The sequence below is a fragment of the Nestor notabilis genome, unplaced genomic scaffold, assembly GCF_000696875.1.
Source record: "Nestor notabilis isolate BGI_N333 unplaced genomic scaffold, ASM69687v1 scaffold8823, whole genome shotgun sequence".
NCBI lineage: Eukaryota > Metazoa > Chordata > Aves > Psittaciformes > Psittacidae > Nestor > Nestor notabilis.
The window spans coordinates 2,983-23,458 of NW_009921448.1; the positions used below are offsets into that span (position 1 = coordinate 2,983).

The 20,476-nt window shown below is 42.2% G+C and overlaps 2 protein-coding genes across 3 annotated transcripts in view; one reads left to right on the plus strand and one right to left on the minus strand.

The window, feature by feature from the left end:
- CNOT8 (CCR4-NOT transcription complex, subunit 8) overlaps positions 1-4,048 on the plus strand; it is a 5,950-nt gene extending 1,902 nt beyond the window's left edge. Inside the window, exons 3-6 of one of the 2 annotated variants that reach the window (XM_010011151.1) lie at positions 1,293-1,454; positions 2,241-2,385; positions 2,982-3,092; positions 3,426-4,048. In XM_010011151.1, the coding sequence (XP_010009453.1) occupies positions 1,293-1,454; positions 2,241-2,385; positions 2,982-3,092; positions 3,426-3,575 (568 nt within the window). In that variant the 3' untranslated portion in view covers positions 3,576-4,048. The remainder of the gene's footprint in view (positions 1-1,292; positions 1,455-2,240; positions 2,386-2,981; positions 3,093-3,425) is intronic. The other variant, XM_010011152.1, reaches the window with a different exon arrangement.
- Positions 4,049-6,023: 1,975 nt separating this feature from the next.
- The window catches only part of GEMIN5 (gem (nuclear organelle) associated protein 5), a gene marked incomplete at its 5' end in the record, with an annotated part of 15,983 nt that continues 1,530 nt past the window's right edge, over positions 6,024-20,476 (minus strand). Inside the window, 25 exon segments of the mRNA XM_010011153.1 lie at positions 6,024-6,179; positions 6,884-6,980; positions 7,433-8,009; positions 8,393-8,555; positions 9,173-9,430; positions 9,711-9,921; positions 10,772-10,891; positions 10,997-11,144; positions 11,609-11,746; positions 12,036-12,131; positions 12,675-12,803; positions 13,168-13,281; positions 13,723-13,950; positions 14,180-14,351; positions 14,791-14,930; positions 15,032-15,213; positions 15,613-15,686; positions 16,170-16,306; positions 16,922-17,016; positions 17,524-17,609; positions 18,255-18,467; positions 19,070-19,229; positions 19,685-19,817; positions 20,003-20,131; positions 20,352-20,476. The exon segment at positions 20,352-20,476 is cut by the window's right edge and continues 8 nt beyond it. Coding sequence (XP_010009455.1) covers positions 6,024-6,179; positions 6,884-6,980; positions 7,433-8,009; positions 8,393-8,555; positions 9,173-9,430; positions 9,711-9,921; positions 10,772-10,891; positions 10,997-11,144; positions 11,609-11,746; positions 12,036-12,131; positions 12,675-12,803; positions 13,168-13,281; positions 13,723-13,950; positions 14,180-14,351; positions 14,791-14,930; positions 15,032-15,213; positions 15,613-15,686; positions 16,170-16,306; positions 16,922-17,016; positions 17,524-17,609; positions 18,255-18,467; positions 19,070-19,229; positions 19,685-19,817; positions 20,003-20,131; positions 20,352-20,476 — 4,081 coding nt within the window.

The following is a 20,476-nucleotide window of genomic DNA, read 5'->3' on the forward strand; positions in this document are numbered from 1 at the left end:
GCGATGCTTTGGCAAACGCAGGTGTCTGTATGTTCATCACTGTCTGGTTCTGAGCAATAAACATTCAGATTCTAACACAGATTTTCGTGGTAAACTGCTGTGGCGTGAATGGAGTTTGCAGTCTTTCTGGAAGCCAAAGCCGTGCCAGAATCGTATCCTTAATACCCTTTCCCTGTAGTTTTACGTTCCTTAAACTTTTCTTCTGGAACACTGTTACGGTCTGAAACTTTATACATTTTGTATAAATATCTATATATAAATATATAGGTAAATCTATCTCTTTCTGGTAAAAGTACATGGGTGTGCTATTTTCAGCAGAAAGGAAAATACCTCTTTAGAGATCCTTGCTAAACTATAAACTGGGATCTAAAGCAGAATGTTGATGTAATTGTCACATCAGTTTGGGAGAATGAATCTTGCTCAGTGGAGTGTGGCAGTTGTTCTTGTTTCCTCCATACTGCAATATCCTGGGTTGCAGCTGAAACAAGTTTCATTATCCCTTCCCCTGTAATTGTAAAGACAAACTCAGCATAATTACCACTAGAGCTGCCTGGAAATAAAGAGAGGGTTTATCTGGCAAACCCACACATTTCTAGGAAACCAATCAGTGTTTTTATGGAACTGTCATTGGAGAACATGACAAAAACTCATAGCTGGTGTGTGCTGATCATCCAGTTCTTGAGCCCCAAAGTTGCAATCTCTGCTTCCACAAACTTCTGAGCCTCTTGAAGTATTGAAATCGCAGTGAAGTTTGCACAGTGTGATCACTTCACGTGCATCAATTACCATATTTGGCCTGAATTTTGCTGTGTGTTGTCACGTCCGTCCCTCCCCCAACCCTCAAATGAAACCAATCAGTGTGGAAGTCGGGTTCCCGCTCAGCTCTCCACCAAGTGTCTCATCGCTCATCCCTGTCTTCCTTCCTGAGCCAAGTATTAGGCAATTTTGTTTACTCCCAGAGATAGAGCTGGAGATGATGATTCGGTGGCACATGCTGTGAAGTGAAGAAGAAAAATGTAGACAGGAATGATGCTCAGTGCTTTGGAGTTGCACATCTGCCTACGTGGGAGAATTCCCCTTTTCCCCAGGCTCTCATCCTTGGTGCTTCCATGCGGAAGTGACATTTTTCAAAGCCATTCAGTTCTACAGAGGAATCTTTGGAATTTGCACTAGCAACAGAATTATTAATGATTGCAGAACAGGTTGTTAGAGATGTAGGAGGCTGCAGCAGTGGTTTTAAAACTGATGAAATTTGGTAGCACCTGAAATGCAAAGCTGCTTTTCTCCTTCAGGGAGGACATGTACTCTCAGGATTCCATAGACCTCCTCGCCAGCTCTGGGCTGCAGTTCCAGAAGCATGAAGAAGAAGGCATCGATACCCTGCATTTTGCTGAGTTGCTTATGACATCTGGGGTTGTGCTTAGTGACAGTGTGAAGTGGCTGTCCTTCCACAGGTAGGTCCGGGATGATCACTGATGCTGGCAAGTGAGAAATCTCTTTTTGATTGAAATACCACTGCTTTTGTCCATGGAGACTGACACAGATTTTAGGGAGAAGAATTAGCAGCTCTGTGGTTCTTAAAATGAGCTTAAAGATATGAAGGCCAAGTTTAAGAAGTCAGGACAGTTGGCACTTAATTTTTGTACTAGCACTTGCTGTGATCTGGATTTTGTGTATGCGTTGCTTGCAAATCCTTTTGCTGCTACAGTCTTCCTCTCTGGAGGAAGCTGAAATGTGATTTCTACACTTAGTAACTTGCATGCATTGTAAAGTAAGGGGTTTGTTTCTTCTTCCTTACAGTTAAGATGCAGTTAAGCTGTCTTTCTTGTGGAGTTTCAGGCAACTTGATGACAAAGCCTCTGGTCCTTGATACTATCACAAGTGAAAGGACTTGAGAGAGGAGGAGGTGGTGGCAACAGATGCTTACAGGGTTTCCTGCTTTTCTGTATTGCCCATAGCTACAGAAACTTGCAGTGTTGGGAAGAAAAGGTTGTTCTTCCCCGTGGCTTAGCTGTTCCACAAGAGGTTAGCGAGGCACCCAGGGAGCATTCAGAAGTTGTACACTGACAGAGATGAGCAGGATGAATTCTGGCTCTGATCCAGAGGGGTTTTATGAATGTTGGAAAATGTGAAGGTCTGAAAGCTACAGCACATAAAACTCTTGTGAAAAATGAGATGTTGGTACCAACTGAGTGTAGGTATTTTCTGCTTATCTGGTTTTTGTATGTTTTTGTTTTCAGTGGTTATGACTTTGGCTACATGGTGAAGTTGTTGACAGATTCCAGGTTACCGGAAGAGGAACATGAATTTTTCCATATCTTGAACCTTTTCTTCCCATCTATCTATGATGTAAAGTACTTAATGAAGAGCTGCAAAAACCTCAAGGTACTTGTATGTCCCCAGCAAATGATGACAGGCATCAACCCTGTAAATTGTAAAGCCAAGTGACATATGTCATCTTTGAACTGGAACGTGTTTAAACGCTGGTAGTCACACATAAGCACCTATGACTAAGTTTGTATCTCATAGATAACTGCCTCCCTGGCTTTAGTCTTATCAGTGTGTATATTACACAGGGGATGTTCCCAGAACCTTCCGGTTTGTGTATCAGTAATGTCAGAGGCTAATTACAACGCAGCATTGCTTATCTGCCCTGTGCAAGGTGGAGTAGTTCTTCTTACATGAACTGCTCCATGGCTTGATTACCTGGTAGTCACTCAGAGGCTTGAAAATAACTTATCTACTGAATCACAGCTTTGTTTGAGGGAGGGAGAGGGCCAGCATTTGTAACCTGTGAATGTACCCACAGTCACCTCAAGTACCTGCGGAAGAAAAGCAAGGTTCCTGAATTTGGGATGAATATTTATGCATTCTTGAGCAATATTTACTGCTGTGTTTCACTCAGCACGTTTTGGAGAAGTATGTCAATTCTGGTAAGAGATGGGTCTTCCGACATCAACCCTGTTGTGTTCTCGGTGCAGGGTGGCCTTCAGGAAGTGGCAGATCAGCTGGATCTGCAGCGAATTGGACGGCAGCACCAGGCAGGATCGGACTCTCTCCTCACAGGAATGGCATTCTTCAGAATGAAAGAGGTACTGTGGTGATGTTCTTTACAGTTCTTCTTTCTCCAGTTCTTATCCATAAATGTCAATGTGCACAATGTGGTTTTGTTTTGTGTGTGGGGTTTGTTTGTTTTTTTTTTTTTGAGCCTTGTGACCATCACACTTCAAACTGTCAACAATAGGAAGTGTTGATATCGGCACAGACTTCTGTCTGCCCCTCTTTCATGTACCTACTTTAATTCACATGCTGCGTCTTGGAGGTGGCTGACTTCAAATGAGCTGCCTTAATTAACATGGGGTGCTAAATTAACATTTAGAGGCACAGTTAAACAATACCTGTTTATTCCTTTTTTTAACCTGCAGTTGTTTTTTGAGGATACAATTGATGATGCAAAGTACTGCGGGCGGCTCTATGGCCTCGGCACAGGAGTGGCTCAGAAACAGAGTGAAGATGTGGATTCAGCCCAGGAGAAAATGAGCATTTTGGCTATTATCAACAATATGCAGCCGTGATGAGTGGCACTCCTCAGCACAACGTGGTTTTACCATATTGGCAGCTGCTGTCCTCAACCATTTTCCCTAACACTGTCTCAAACGAAAGGCATCTGCAGCACATCCAGCCTGCACAAGGCCTGCAGTTTTGCTGAAGAGCTGCATCTTCATTTGAAACCCACAAGAAGAGAGTTGACCGAATTCCTAATGCCAGCATTTGTGGTTTGCCATCTTTTTAATACCAAGGGCAAAAGAACCTACTGTATATACCTCTGGTTTTTTCCTCTTTATACTGTACAGAATCTGCAAGGAAGACTTAAGGGTAGAATATTGAGTAGAGCTGAGGGTCTGGAAATCCAGTGACACAGACATGCACACAGCTTTGTAAATTGTGCTTTATAAAGCTTATTTTAAAACTTGTGCACGTTGTGAGGGTGACTGCTTCACCTCATGTGTTGCTTATTTTATCTTGGTGTGGTCTGTGGAAATTGCTCCCTTTGATCACTGCGGAGGTTTGGGAACAGGTGACATTAAAAATGATCCTTGCAGCTAAAAATATTCAGAGATTTGCTTTAACAACAGTGGGGATGGATATTCCTGGAGCTGATTTGAGCAGCTCTCCATAGTTTCTAATTCTGTGTGGTACAGGTTGACCCACACTGAGCCTCAGCTTAGTTCTTACGGGTATTAGGAAACTGTTCTGGAAATAGCTTAAGCAGCCTAAAAGTTTGCCTTTGGCAGGGGCTTGGACCAATGCTTTGACTTTAGTTTTCTTCAACTTAACCTCCAAATTTTATTCTTCTCCTTGCAACACAAGTAGGTCAGCAGATACTTGTTCCTCTTCTTCCCTCACTTCTCCAGCCCCTAATTTTACTATCTGCTTAACAACAAGCAGAACAGCTCCGTTTCTCTTCGTTATCAACATCTGAAGTCATCAGATGATGGAGGAACAACTTGGGATTCTGACTTTCTAGAAAATGAGCTGTTCTATTTTCAACAGCTCTAATATTTCTTAAAAGAAAAGCACCTTTAACCCTTTTGAACATGGCAAGCTTAAAATGTTAAGACTTTATCTTGCATTTTAAACAAGCTTAACCAATCCATGAGTAGGAGCTGAGCTTTAGAGCTGGTATTTCAAATGCTTGTAAATACTACTTGTTTTTAATTTTTGTAAAATAAATTTTTTTTTTTAAACCAGGCTTTGGTTTGGGTTTTCCATCAAGCACTAAAATTCCCAAAGTTGAGGCTTTATCCAAAGTAGAGTCATACGTGCTCAAAGATGCTCAACTTTTACCATTTATGATGTGCTGCTGGGGTAGTTAGTAAAATCTGCCTGAGGCTATTGTACAGGAGCTGATGGAAGTTGAGCTCAAGCTGTTTTTGGGGGACTGGAGCTCTCTTTCTGCTCACCTCAGCACAGCTGGTGGTGGTGTTGAGTGTTCTTTCTGTGCAGCATTAGCCAAATCTGTTTTGATTATCTGTTCTGTGTGAAGTTTTCCTGCTCCATCTACACTTGGTGTTTGAAGGGTAGGAGCCTGTTCGGTGAAGCGCAGGCTCCCCCTCCTGGTTTGCAAATGCTTTGTACAGAATGCGGCAAGTTCAACTTAGAGGCAGCAGTTTACGGCATTAACACATCTTGTAGTATAACCTCCAGCTTTCACTTCCTGCTCTTCAAGTTGTTCTGAGGCTTTACCCAGCTTGGAGCAGGAAATCTATCAGTAGCAAGTCTGCATTTTGGCTGGGAAGAATCTGGAACAGGTCTTGATCTGACAAGTCCATCCCTCCTATTCTTTTATTGTACTGAGAAACTTTCTAGATTCATGACCCCTCCCTGCCCCATCCTACCACAAAAGTTTCTACACTGGTGGCTTCAGCATGCAAAGCTAAATCATACCACACTTGTTTATCTACTAACTTTGATTTACAGAGTACATTTAACAACAAAAAAACCCCAGGCTTATTTTCACTGCCTGTGCCCTTGATTGATACCGATTTCTATATATCAAATTAAATGCCAGTCCATGCTGGTAGAAGACTTTATTTAAAGGAGGGAAAAGAAACTCACAATGCTTTTAAGAACAAAACTGAGGTAAGGGGCAGTTTGCTTACAGAAGCCGTTCTTCTTCAGGGTAGCTACTATTCCTCCTCTGCTGAATGGCAGATAGAGCTGCTCCAAACTGTTTCTCTTGCACGTCAGTAGTAAGAGTTTTCATTAGCATAACTTCCATCAAATAAAAAAAGACTATACAAAAGTCCTTTATACAGTTCAACCCCATAACCTACTGCTTTTCCATTTGCTAACACAATCTCCTTAAGGAGTAGTAGTTGACTGCAAGTGAGCCTGTATAACGCTGATTTATTGTAGTTTTATCCAAAATTACCCCAGCCATCAAAACAAGCCTTCACTTGAAGAAAGAAGAGCCTTGGTGGTGTTGGCAGCTCAAGAGGAAACAGCGTGGTCTCGAGATGTCATGTCAAGAACCTCCTGACACCCTTCTTGTAGACACCAGCACTGCCATGTTTCCTGAGGACATCCAGAGCCTGTTCCTGCAGCTCAGGAGGACACTGGGATCCAGTGTGAAGGAGCACGAGGCAGCATTCCAGCACGTCGGGGAACGGGAAGATCTGCAAGACAAGGAACATGAGGTGATGTCTTTCAGTTGTAATTGTTCAGCTGTAACATACTTGAGGCATCAGCTCTCCAAAGACAATGCTTTGCAGTATCTTTGGAACAGTCAGTCACGAGTTGAATGCAGTTTTGACTCTTCTTCCAGTGCATTAGCACTACCTGTAACCCGGTTTGCCCCCTCCTGCACAATCACCATGACTACCTTTAGTTATATTATAGATGAGAGAACAGAGGGAATGAGACAACCTAGGTAATACTGTTTTCAAACATGTGATGTGTAGTTTCTGTACTTCCTAATCTATAAAGGCCATTTTATACGTTAAATCTCTGATCTCACTGATTATCACAATGGTTTTGCTTATGTAATTAATTCTAAGTAGCAAGGGATTACTTTTAAAGTGCATGGGAGAGATTCATCCAAATACCCTTCTCCAACCCAAACCATTCTGTTGACTCTATGAATATCCCATTGAGTTTTCCCATGCAGGATCTTTACTTACACTTTCCAACTGCATGGTGAAACTCATGCTTGAAAGAAAGAGATCACCCTGATGCCATGTGTCAATTCTCTCTCAGAGTTGCCACAGGATCAGAAGGAAAGTCACTGTTCCTTACTTTCTGTATGAAAGGGATTCTGTGAGGAAGCTGCCCTTACAAAAAGACTTCTTCCAGGACTGCAATGCCTCTTCCGAAAACTTACCTTTAAATTGTCTGGAAATTCTGCTAGTTTCTGCTTTGCTTTCAGAAGTTGCTTTGTGAGCTCAGGTAGTGTAACTGGTTGTTTTACTTCATCTTTACTGTCAAGAAAAGAGCAGGTGTCGTGAGTAACTGGTTTGCTTAACTGACCACATCACCTCCTTGTACAGCAAGCACAGGAGAGAGCTGGACAAGTGTAACATGTGCTAGCTCATTCTTCCAAAGTCCTAAATAACTGTCCAGCAGAGAGACAGACCTCTTAAACCATGCTTGTCCTTCTCATTATCCCTCCCCTTTTCAGGCTGCTCTATTTATTCACTGTAACAACACACCCTGTGTATCAGGGAATTCACCAGCTGCAGTAACTGCGTGCACATGGTGGTTCAGCCCCAGGGAAATGCCAGGCTTTTGAAGTACTCAAAGCTGTATGTTGAAGTGTCCCTGGGTGATGAGCTGGAGATTAGAGGTAATCTGAGCTAAGAAAGAAATTGCTGTATAAACACACACAAAAAGCAACACTTTTCAATCCATTCATTCATGTTCTGAAGCTTACCCATTCATGTGGTTGCTGTCAGAGTGTGGTTTGTCTGATTCAGTCTCTGAACTTTGCTGCAGATTGCTTTCCTGGGTGCTTCCAGTTGTGTTTTCCTGGAGACTGTTCCTCTCCTGCTGATGCTGACGGATCATATCTGCTAAAATCTGCTGGACCTCAGCTATATCTCTCTGGGTGTTCTGTAAAGCAGCAATCTCTTCTACAAGAAGCACTTTGCAGCCCTTCAGTTCTGACTGTCTGTCTACTAAATCAACCGAGGTAGTTCTTGAGTCACTTTCTGCCTCACACCTCTGAACTTCAGTTGTATTGCAGCGGTCTTCATCCATCTCAACTGCACTTTGATCAGGAGTTTCTTCAGAGGAGGACTGACCTGAAATGTAACTCTTCTCAAGACCTGTCTGCTCAATGGGACACAGCACAGAATCCACATCAGCCTTCTGCAAGATAAGGGAGTCTTTGGGTGGGTTCCACCACAGGTCATAGAGCAGTCCGTAAGCCACAAAGCCCTCTAAACTTCTGCAAGCATCCATGCTCTCAGAATGTGTGCTGTCCAGTTTGTGTCTCAGGTTATCACAGCCTGGTAATGAAAACCAAACAAAAAAGGATTATAAATAGTTTATAGGACTTTACGAAGAAAAAGACCAGATTTGGTAAATTAACAGCTATCCTGGAGATCCAAACCAGAGATTTACTCCGGTGCTGGCAGAGTGGTGCAGGAAGCAGGAAAGCAAAGGCAGACATCTCTGGCATCTTTTTAAACACAATACTCTGTTCCAGCTAGCATGAGACTGCAAGTCTGAATTTTGATGGCCCAATGGCCCTTGCACTAGTCAAATTCCACAGGTTTCCAGAGATATGGGTATGTCTGACTCCTTCCAAACATGCCTATTGGTAATAATGGATACTTGCAAGGAAGAGCCCCGTCTGTTGGTGTTAGGAGATACCCAAGAAGAGCCTTACCTTCAGGAAGGATGATCCTGCAAATCTCTTGCATCAGAGTGAAATTACCAGCATCGTAACTGCGGGTCACAGCTCCAAGAACACTCTTCACTACCTCAGGCCAAGTAGCGCTCCGATAGCTCAGAGCTGCAAGGCTCAGGTCATGGGAGATATGAAAAAGCACCTACAGGAAGCACGAGGGAGTGTGATGAATGCTGTGAAGTATGAGCATTGTGGAGGAGCTGAGAAGCACAGCACTTAATCAAAAGCAATTCTAACAACAGTGCAATTTACAGAGTCTTCTTCACACAGGAGGTAGAGTACTTCGATGTTACTTATAATGGTAAACTCAGCAGCTGTGCTTGCATGGGTCCTTCTAAAGAGATGAGAGATGGGAGCACATCAAAGGTCAGTGACAAGACCTGCAGGAGCACCAGACTACAAACAGACCTTCTGAACTCCAGAGTGTTTTAACAACAAGCAGCCCTGACTCTAACAGCTTGGCACAAAGCCCTGAATCAGTGCTGAGCCCACTCAGCTCTGCCAGTCACAGCCAGCACATCTCAGTGCTCGTCACTGACACCATATGTCAGTTCTTACCCTGCACAGAAACAAATGCAGACAAACTGGTGGCTATGCAAGCTGTCCCAGCTGTCATCTACTTCTCCCAGACTATAGCTTCATTCTGCAGCAGGGTGCCAACACCAGCCCCTAGGAACAGCTGGCACACCACCATGGGCTGTGTTTTACTGAGTATGCCATAGTCAGGCTTAGCGTGCATATGGATCTAAATCCATTTACCTGCTTTGGGTGTGTGTTGCTGGTAGAAGGAGGATGCTCAATATTGCGCAGCTGCTCCCATGCACGTGTGGCTTGTTCCGTGGTGTCCATGCCCAATACATTCTGCCACACTTCTATCACCATGTCCAAAAATGAAGCCTCTCTGTTGAGCTGCCAGCTGTGGTAACAGGGAGGCACGGGGCTCTTTCGGTTGCAGGGATTTCTTTCACTAAGGCACTTGCAAAGCAGTTCATTAAGGCAGAAAACAAGTCTCTGTCCCTTTAACAAAGAAGAAGAATAAATCAATCAAGAGCTCTGAGCTGCTGCTCAAAGAAAAGCAATCCCTTACTGACCATGGCAGGTAGACAAATACAAGAACATCATGGCTAGCAGCAGCTTGCTAACAAATAGACTGTTTTTCTCAACTACCTCTCATACAGCTAACAAACATAGAGCCTAAATGCCTCCCCACCATGGGCCCTTTGCCTCTGCAGAGGTACACATTAAATCTGAAGAAAGACAACACTAAAGAAAGGTGAAAGGAAACTACCAAACTCACAAATAGAGTTTTATGTTGCTGAAGGACTTCCTGAGCTCCCACCCAGTTCCTGGATAGCAGCAGGTCTTGGGCACATCTGAAAGACAAAGTTGCTGACAACTCCTCCTCTCCAGATATCAGCGCAAGCTCAGCAGCAGTTTTAAGGGAAGTCACATCCCCCTTTTTTGCCAGCACCTTAACTGCATCATAGGGTGAGGAAGCCCCCAAATAACTGAAAAGACAGAAAGGCAAGTCAACTTGGTTAATACTAAAATACTGGTTTTGAGTTGTATTGCAGCACATACAATTGAAATTAAACCTGTATTTTCCACGGGTTCTGAGAGCTGTCAACACTTTGCTTTACCAAAGTTTACTACAGACATATAATACCTGATCTGCTGCAAAGCTACAAAGGGGAAGTCACACAGCCTAATAATCTGGACTGAAACCTCTGATGGTGTGCACACCATGCATGGCTTGGACAAGAAACAGAAATAGATAAGACTCAAGAGACAAAGGTTATAGTAGTTTATCCTTAATGTATACCTCTGGATTTCATCTGGATACTTTCACAAGCGTGAAGACAAGCCAGAACTGGAATCAGCATCAAGGGAAAGGACATTATTCCAGCCAAAGTATTTCAAGCACTGTTAGTAATTTTGGTAGTCACAAGTTTGAAACAATCTGACTGGAGGAGTATGACCCAGTGATTAGGATCCAAGTCCTCAAGGAACTCAAGATGAACTGCTACACTGCGCATCTCCAGTGGAAAGGTTGGAAACATCACATAGTCTTTTCTTATACATTCTAATCTTAGTCTTGCTAGACTCGTTTTCAGAGACTTCCAGTAATGTCTATGGAAGGAACTGCTCTCCTGTAGTGCAGCATTTGGACCTTCTGCTCTGAACTGCCCTCTGGAGCTTCTTTTCCCACCTACATTAGAGGGAGTCAAGTGAGATCAGGCTCAGAAACCACCACAGATAACAACCAGACCAATCAACAGATTTCAGCTACTACAAAACCAAGAACCGTCTTTGTTTCAGGCATGGAACCAATTCTGTCTTCTTCCCAGTCCCACTCACCATTTGGCAGCCATGGAATAATGACCATCCTTCTCTAACACTGCTGCCCAGCTCATGTAGAGATCCTTCAGAATTGGATCTTCTGGACGCAACCTGGCCTTAGCAATTACAATTGCTTCCCTAATGCACATAAGAGAAGCAAGATAGAGAAGTTAATTGACTATGTACAAATAGTGAAGCAAAATGTCAGATCTACCCCACTAGAAACCATAAATGTACAGCAACCTGTAAAACTGGTTCACTTTCAGGAGCTCAATGGCCTCATACACTTTATGGATGGAGAGGAGATGGGAGGCAGCCTTCACATACTGTTCCTGAAAACACAGCTGCTTTGCAAAGGCTTCTACTGTCCAAACCCAGGCCTGATATCCAACTGCAAAAGAGAAGGCAAAGTTTTAAAACTGGAAGAATTCCTTTGGGATGATATCATGTAACTTTTCTCTGTCTCAGACTAGTTTCTTAAGCAACTGTAGGACTTCACTACCAGTAAAATAACTTTAAAGCATTTTTAAAACATCAGGAAGCTGGAGGGACCACTACATATTGCAAAGAACCAACTTTGTGCTTGGATGTAAGGGCCTGCTCCTTCAAGAAGTCCCAAAGGAAACCACTCTGTTTCCTGCTATCCCAACCTAAGGGTGCTTGTGGAAATATCCAGCTCTCTGTCATAAACAGGATGTGTTTTGTGCTTGATTTTTGTTACCAGGCAGTTAAAGAAGCAACTTCCTTCCAGTCTAGAATAATCATGAGTTTCCATGAGTTTCTGAACAATCAGAAGGAGACTTCTTCCCTCAGCAGCTAATTGCACCTGCTTGTGTGTTACAAAACCAAACATACCCATGGGTGAGATGGCCACCAGCTGGTCTGTCAGCTCTCCCCTCTCAGCAGCTGCCTGGAGGACACCCTTCATATCTCCCTTCCACAGCATGAGCTGCTGAAAGAGGTCTGGATGTCCATTCTCCAAGTGATGTTTTCCTGTTGGAAGCAAACACACTTCCCATCAGCTGGAGTGCAACAGCATTATTTGATATAGTAAAATAACTTGGCAAAAGTGAGATTATGCAAGCTTGAGGTATTGCAGGTTTGCATCTGAAAGATGCAAAAACTCTGTAGGAAAAAGAGGTCTTTTCTTCTTTCCAAGCAGACCTGCATTCTTAATCCTACAGTTTATTCCACAGTAAAGAAAATTCAAGCATTTTTCCCAATTTGTTTCCTCACTGAATGTAACAGTTTCAATGGACAGTGGATTCATTATTGCATTTACCTTCCATATCAATCATCTTGTGCAGAGAAGCCCTGTCTGTGAACAGCCCCAAGTGGATTCGATCCTTGAGGTCAAGGGACACATCTTCATTATGATCTAAACAAGATAAAAAGAATGAATATTGAAGATCTGGTACAACACTGGGAACTGGACCTGCCAAGTCACTGTACTGCTCCATTACACTCAACTGGTGCCGAATACTTTAGTCTTGTATGTTCTTTCAGATCAGCACCCAGAACTTACAGCTAAGTTTGATCAGAAATACCATGTCTGTGCAGAACATTTATTCTAAATCAAGCACAGCATGTTCCTTTGCAAGTTCTAAAGAATACTAAAATCTCCCTCATGGCTTATTTTCTCCTGCACATGTTATACCTCTGCAGGTGAAAACACTTTGCACATGAGCAGAGAATCCTCCTCTATCTCCACAAATCAGAACCTGGCTGGATCCTACTCAAAACCTGGCTGGGAGTGGCTACAGAGTGCTGGAACACTGCAAGAGAAGTCAGGTAAGAGACCACAACTAGTCACATACTTGGATAAAGGGAAGGATTTTAAAAAAGATAATGCATACTGGTCAAGGTCAAGTCCTTGGACACAAGCCCCTATCCTCTCAGTGCTTTAGTTTTAGACTGATACCTTTGGTTTTCAGACATGCTGCCAGCCTCAAGCAGTCCTGATGCATTTCATCTTTTGATCTGTGATCCATGAATGTGCTGAAGGGTAGAATAGAACGAGGCTTCCTCTTCTTCAGAGAGGCATCAGAAGCTGAAAAATCAGACCTGTTATAGTTGCTGCTGCAGAGTTACAAGAGTCTTCTACAGCAGAACTCTCCAACTTATTCCAAACCCCTCTTCCTCACACAGGAAAACAAAAACCAGATGCCAAGTGCCACATACCCCTCTACTATGACTTTAGAATACTGATCACTTGGCATATTTTTCTGCCCATCTTGCCTGGAATGAAACTAGTAACTAAAAGGCAGCATCTAAGCCCACATTAAACAACTGCTCACCTGACCTGACAATCAGGACAAGTAAAAGAAGCAGCAATTTAAAATGTTCAAGAGATTTTAAAAACACTCAGAATGGGGATCTCTGCCTTGATGCAGGACTGTTAGAAACATACTAACTTGGTTTCTCTTTAGGTGGATCCTTTTTCACAGGAATGGCTTTCTGGATCACAAAAGGCTTTGGCAAGCTGAGTGAAGAATAATCATATGCAGATGAAGCTGTATCCTTGGACACTGTGGAGGTAAGTGATAAAAAAAAAGGAAAACAAGGCTTGGAAAAGCCCATAGCAGAACACTGAGACATATTCATGTCCTATTACATGGATTTTGAAATAAGCTTTGCTTTGCCATGGCACTGAATAGCTTTTTAGGCAAAGGAAGTATTAACAAAACATTACAGAACTGTCAGAAAGCTGAACAAGGTGTCAACAGATACTAATGAGGGTCCACCAGTATTGTAAGATTTATGAGCAAAAGGCAACACTGATCAAAAATGACATTGTTTCAGCCCAAACTAGTTTAGAAAATGACAAAATACATTCCAGAACCATATTTCCTTCAAGAGGACTATTTAAGTAAGTATTATGAGAAAAATCTGTATGAAATATTGAACTTGGTGATGATCTGAGCACTAAACAGTCTGGCAACCACTGAACTAAGGTATTTGATTGTTACCAGTTGTGGAGACTTTATCAGGCAACTCTGCCTCCTGAGCTTCTTTTTCTCCTTCATGGTCTGACACCCCATTTTCCTCTGGCAACACTTCCTTCGTGCTCTCATCTCCATTCATGGCATCACTTAGATCCTGCTTGCCTGGGCTCTTCCCTATAGGCTTTTTCTTCTTCTTGGTCTTGACTTTTGGTTGCAAACTTCTTTTTTTCTCCAATTCTATACTCTTTTTGCCTGTAAAAGGTTGCAAAAGTTACCTGGATATTATCTGTAGAGATCAACAATAGGTTTCCAAGTAAGGCTACAACTCAATTTAAACCCAGACATGGTTTATTCCTGAAGAGCTATCAGGCAAATTTGGAATTCAGCATAATAACTTATCTATCACTTCAATGTGGCAACCCTCTATTTCCCAGCTCCAACATCATCTTTAGGAAACGATGTGATATTTGAATCTACTTACCCTGAGGAGGCCGTGTATGCTCCTGCTTTGAGATGTGCCATTTGTGAACAGAAAAATCATCTGCTCCTGTATAAACAGAATCCGGATCCACTGGTGACCACTGGACACTGAGCAGCCGGCCCTGGTGCCCTCGGTAGTTGCAGAGTGGCTCTTCCTTCATAACATCCCATACCTTAGAAACAAGGAAGAAATCCAGTTACTCTGAAAGTCTCATCTTCCCTTAATACCCTGCAATTTCTCTTCAGTGATTTGCACTTGTAGGAGCTTCTCTTTTAGGATGTTTGAACAGGTATTTTAAATACCACCACGGAGAAAAATCAGAGCTTCCTTTGTCTGTATTTCATGCATTTGTGTAACGTCTTTCTTTTTTCAGGTTCTAAAAGTGCCATATGAAAATGGTAACAACTGGACTTAGAAACCAACCTGCAAGTCACAAAAACACACAGATATCTGCAATCAGGTATCCAGAACCAGAAGATGGTTCCCAAGGGTAAATGTGCAGTACTTCAGCTGTTTATCTCATAAAAGCTTTGCTGTTTAGTCAGCTTGGTTCTAAAACACTACAGAATGGAAGACCTGAAATACACTTCTAAGTGGCTGTGGAGCAATACCTGAGCAGTGCCATCATAGCAAGCAGATACCAATCTTCCCTCGTGGTGGGGGCTCCAAGAAAGACTTGTGATTTTAGCTGTGTGCCCAGCCAGAGTTCGAAAAGGCTCTGTTATTGTCAAAGGACTTTCTGAAGTGCTCTCTGAAACAAAAAAGAAAAGCATCAAGTATGGCCAGCAAAACAAACTGGGAGTAAACCAAAATGAGATGCCCAAACTTGGGATGTAATCTGCAAACTGTTACCTATGATGCTCTTCAGATTATGCACATAAATAGTGGCATTGATCGAGCCTGAAGCTATCAGGTAACTCAGCTCTGGCTGGCTCCCATGCTCGTGATGCCAACGAATAGCGTTAATGAGTTTATGATGCTGCTGGATAGTGCAGAGCAACTTCAAATTTGGTGCCTGAAATACTTCAATTGAGCTGAAAAGTAAGAACAACAGTGTAAGAATTCCAGTAGTCAGTGAAAATGGGATTTTTTTTTTTGTTATCTTGCATGAGCAGAATTACAGAACATGAAAGAGAGTAACTAAATGAGTTTCTTTTCTGGATTCAACTCAAACCCTCATTTAGCACATCAGCAAAAGTGCATTTTAATCATGAATGATTCCTTGAAGATCTATTTAGCATAATGATGTGGATCCCCCATGCCAAGAGTCGCTAAACCAGACAACAGCAAGGATTGCTGTATTATCACCATTCAAATACACCAGCAGTGAAAGAACAGAGACAAACCAGGGCAACAAAAAGCACTTTCGGTTCATGACAGATACTCTGGTCAGATCAGCACATAAGTCAGCCTAACCTCCAAGTGACACATACCCATCTTCATTGCCAAGAGCCAGGAGTTTGCCATCTGGCTTCCAGCTGATCTCTGTGCGTGCAGGCAGTTTGTGCTGTAGAAAGAAGACACAGATATTGCCAAAAACTCTTCAATCATCTCTTTCACATGCATGCAACAGGGCAAGACTGGCAACTGGATGGAGTTGTAATTATTCAGGACATTATTTCAAGTGCTTTGAAACTGGAAAGCTCTGTATGAAATTATTATTTCAAACAGCCACACACAGCTTTAAAGCCAGACTCTACTTCAGTTTCATTTTTCTGGTTAAATAAATTAAGTAACTGATGTTGGAAACAGATGTGCATGTGGAGATCAGGGCGGAAAAAAGACACTGTTTCAGAGACAAACACATAAACTGTTTAAACAGCTTGAGTCAATAAGTGTCTCTGAAGCTCATCTGTGGAGACTCGATTTCAAACTTTTCATTTGTTACAGATACCTCATGAAGGCAAAATCAGAAACCTACAACTACAGGGGCATAGAAACTAAGATGCAGTTACCATGAATCCATAAAACCCCTCAAAACTGTACTCACTTTGATTGAATTAGTGTCTCGGATGACTTTGTTGATGTCATTTGCCTCTCCATTAAGCTTCCAGGGGTTGTGTTGAAAAACAATACCTTCTCCAGCACAACTATATAATGTTACAGAGGGCTGTTCACCTTCTCCTCCTATCCAATGGAGAAAAAAAGCTAAATAAGCTACGTTCTTCATCAGTCTTCCCAGAAGTAATCACTCCTGATATAAATCAAAACATTATTTTACAAGGATATAGACATGCTTCAGTTGCCTGTGATCCAGCAGCAGGAAATTCTCACAATACAATCCCCTGTTTCTACCAACAGATCTCTCCATAGCATCATCACTGCAATCATTGAAACTCCCTTTTAAAGTTTAGTCCTTAAAAAAAATTCAAGTTGTGAAGAGCTCATGGAGCTGTTCTGTTTAGTTCAAGTGGTGGAAACACACTTCTGGAGCTAAGGAACATGTATTTGCAGGAAGCCTGTGCAGTTACTCGTCTGTAACAGCCTGAGGTAAGCACTGAGGTGTGGTGCACCTCTCCCACCTACTTCCTGAAGCTCCTAGAATTCAAACCACAAGAGGCTGTTTTGCTCCCTTGCAAAACTATTCACAGTTCCTCAAGCAAAATGCATCCTTAGCTGCTGGAAAGGATTGCTACCAAGCAAATAGGATTCCTTCTCCTATAAAGGGAGGGCATACCAACTTCATGGCACGTGTGCTCTGCATGGATGTTCTACTTTGTCACAAGGCATTGGAAGACTCACCAGCAGACAGAGGAGGAGTTGGAGGCCCCCAGGCTAATGTGTATACTGTCTTCTTGTGGTATGTACTGGAGATCTGAGGTGGCTTATTCTTAGCACTGGGCAAGAAGATAAGGAAGGAGGGCAGTTAGATTTCAGCAAAGGGGAATACAAAAATCAAATCAAATCAACATATTTCCAGCGGTGAAAAGACATATCAGGTGCTTTAACATGCTAAAGCCATGGCACAACCAAGCCTTTCTTAACATCTCCCGTAGGACACTGCTAAAATCGTAACAAAATTGTCCTGGTGACCTTTACTGCACAGTGCTTTTCATTCTCTGAAAATGCCTTTGTGGCTAAAGTCTTCCTTGGTGCATGTTCTTGCACAGGGGATCTCTAGTCATGCAGCTTTAAGTTTACCTGAAGTAAAGATTACCTTAGAAGCTAATAAACATAACGGAGAGGTGAAAAGAGGTACTGAAAATCCAACTGTTTGACTAGTTTTAATTTAATCCTACTCTTGTCTAACAGTGAAGATATGCCTCAGAGAAGACCACAGCCCCTCTGCAGGGTAACATACCAGCAGGATCTGACACTAATGAATTTGAAAGCTACTTTCTTACCTGCTGGAGAAGGTGTCAAACATGCCAACTTTTCCATCATCTGTTCCAAAAGCCAAGCAGCCTTCCTTAGTTGGATGCCATGATAACTGTGAGCAAAACAGAGAGACCCAAAATGACACAAGCTACAATTACAGCCACTTTATTTGATCAATCTGCTATGAGTGAAGGCTCTCCCCCGAGCACCTACAGTAGGGTAAGATGAAAGGGATTAAAATCATTGAAATACTATTTGACATCTACATTACAAAATAGAAATAGAATATGGTAGAACGGTGAGAAAACTTCTGGTGTGAACAAGAATAACTCCCATGTTTTCCTGCTACCAGCAGTTTCACCAGGCAGTAGCCTCTGGCCAGCCACTGGTTAAACCCAAACTAAAGACATCCATGTTGGTTTTTGTGCATGTCAAACTTCCCAGCAGGGCAAGGACAACCATGGGTAAAGCAAGGAAGGATCATGAAGGAGAATAAAAGTCAAAGAGCAGTGAAACAGCCAGCTGGACTTCAGCTGATTTTACTAGATGTAAAGCAAGCATCTAGGGTAGGTGAAAAATTTATTGCCAGATTCTAAAATGTGTTGTGTACCAAAAGAATCGAGTTCAAAAGGAACAACTTGGCTTTATGTATTATTAGTTGGGAAAAACCTTCAGAGTGAAAGAAAAATATTCTTGAAAGAAAAAATGGAGTAAAAAGAAAGAAGGAAAAAAAAGGGGGAATCCAAAGGACACTTACTGCTGTAACCTTGGACTTTATGCTTTGCCAGAAGGTTTTAACATCATAAGTATTGTTCATGGACAAAGTATTCCACACCCGGATCATGCTGTCTCCAACACCAATGGCAAGACAGCCTGTGTCCACAGGGGAGAAGGCAAGGCTATAAACAAATCCCCCAAGGGAGGGCATGGTCCAGGTACATTCCAGAGTTGATAGGTCCCAGCACTTCACCTGAAGAGTATTTAAGGAACAAGAAACAGTTAAAGACTCGTATGACAAGAAAAAATAAAGCATGAGTTAGATAAAGGGTCACATTCAAGGCTTGACATAGTCTGTGGTCTACACCCTGAGGGTTACATGTCACAGAAAGGGCTAAAATAGCTGGAAGACTGTGACGGAATGGACAAAATGACTAGATTTTAATCCTATGGTCCTAACTTAAAAATAGGAGGCACTCTGCTGCCTGGAAAAGGCAGAAAGTTAAAAACAAAACCAAACCCAAAACCGCGTTAGTTTATGCCAAGTAAATGATTTTAAGAAGGAAAAAGACCTTTCTAAAATGAAACACACAAGAAAAAGATGATAAATTCCCTTATTAAACGCCTCCCGTTCAAGTCTAGAATGTCGTAACGATTCACTCCAACATGGTAAGAGTTGAGCTTATAAACTAACAAAAATTTACACGTGGACTCAGATTTTAAGCAATGATGTTACAAAATGCTGCAGTAAACCCACTTTAAGGAGAAAATGTGTGGCCCTCTATGGAGTAGACTCACTTAGTCAAACTGTACAGGCAGGGCTATTTTAATGTTAATTTTATAAATGGTTCTTACGTCTCTGTCCATTGAAATGGAAAAAAGCAGCTCTTTGTCTTGATGCTTCACAGAAGTCAGATTGAACACAATCCGGGTGTGATTTTGTCCTTCTGAAGATCCTAGAAGAGTCCACTTGCGTTTTCCAGATTGAGTCAAATCCCAGAGCAGCAGTTCCCCTCTGCAAAAGGTAAAGTGTGTACTTCATTGTTGACTTCAAAATTACAACATAGGTTATACAGTCACTATATTACATGCATACATATTGCAAGTACGAGAGTAATACAGCTTGACACACATCCACACCATGCAACTATAAGCTGATACACTCATGCACCTGCCACCCTACAAACCATATCCTCACTTACCTCACAGAAAACTATGTCATTTCCTCCCAGTAGATGGGCAAAACCCCAGTAAGTACCATTTGCAGTCAATATTAACTTAGATTATCAGACAAATTATAGGACTAGTAGTTTTCTAGAGGTCTGAATTCCCACTTTAACTCTTGGCCTGTCTTCCCTCTAGTTATACTGGGAAGGAAGACGTGGATGTCAGTGTTTCCTACCCAGTTCTTCCTTAAGGATCAATAAACAAATCCACAATTATTGCCAGTACCCTGTGTGCCCTACTTACCCAAAACAGCTGGATACAATTTCAGTGGGATGACCACGCGGCCAGTGAACAGTCAGCCAAATGCGCTCCTTAACAGTGGGATCAACAGCTCCACCTCTTCTCTTTGTAGGTGGCAACTTCAAAGTCATTACACCTATGGAAGCAAGAGGGATCATCTAGACCTAATTCATCAAAATTCTCAGAGAGAAAAAGCAGCCCTGTCAGTCTGAAGATTTAAGTAGCTCCCCATGCCTTGAACTATCAAGTTAGCCAATCAAGGCTGCATTTAGAGAGTTCTTCCACCTCCTGTTATTATCTCACATTATCAGTCTTACTCACTTCTGCCTCTGGTGCAGCTCCATATTCTTATGGTCTGGTCTTTGCTTCCTGAAGCCAGGTAAGAACCTTTCTTCGTAGTTGTGTCCTGTGTCAGGTCCCCATTTGGAACTTCGCCTTCCTCTGAAGGAACTACTGAGTACCATTGAAGTCATGTTATTATACTTGAAAATTCAAAGCTTTCTAGAAATTACCTGGAAATATATTGATTTTTAGCAGAATATACTTTACTGAACTTATCAGTTGCCTTTGCTTAGCTACTTAATGACTTTCTGTAAGGAATTCAATATTCTGGAAGGACATTTACCTGAACTAAACACAACTTGATAAACTATTGATCAGTTCTACATACCTGGGAGCTCATCTTGCCAAGCAGATAGCCTTTCTTCACCAGGCACAGGGCACCAGGCCAGACAATGTATTTCATCGTCATGGCCTCTCAGCCGATGAAGCACTTCTCTTTTCCTGCTCATATCA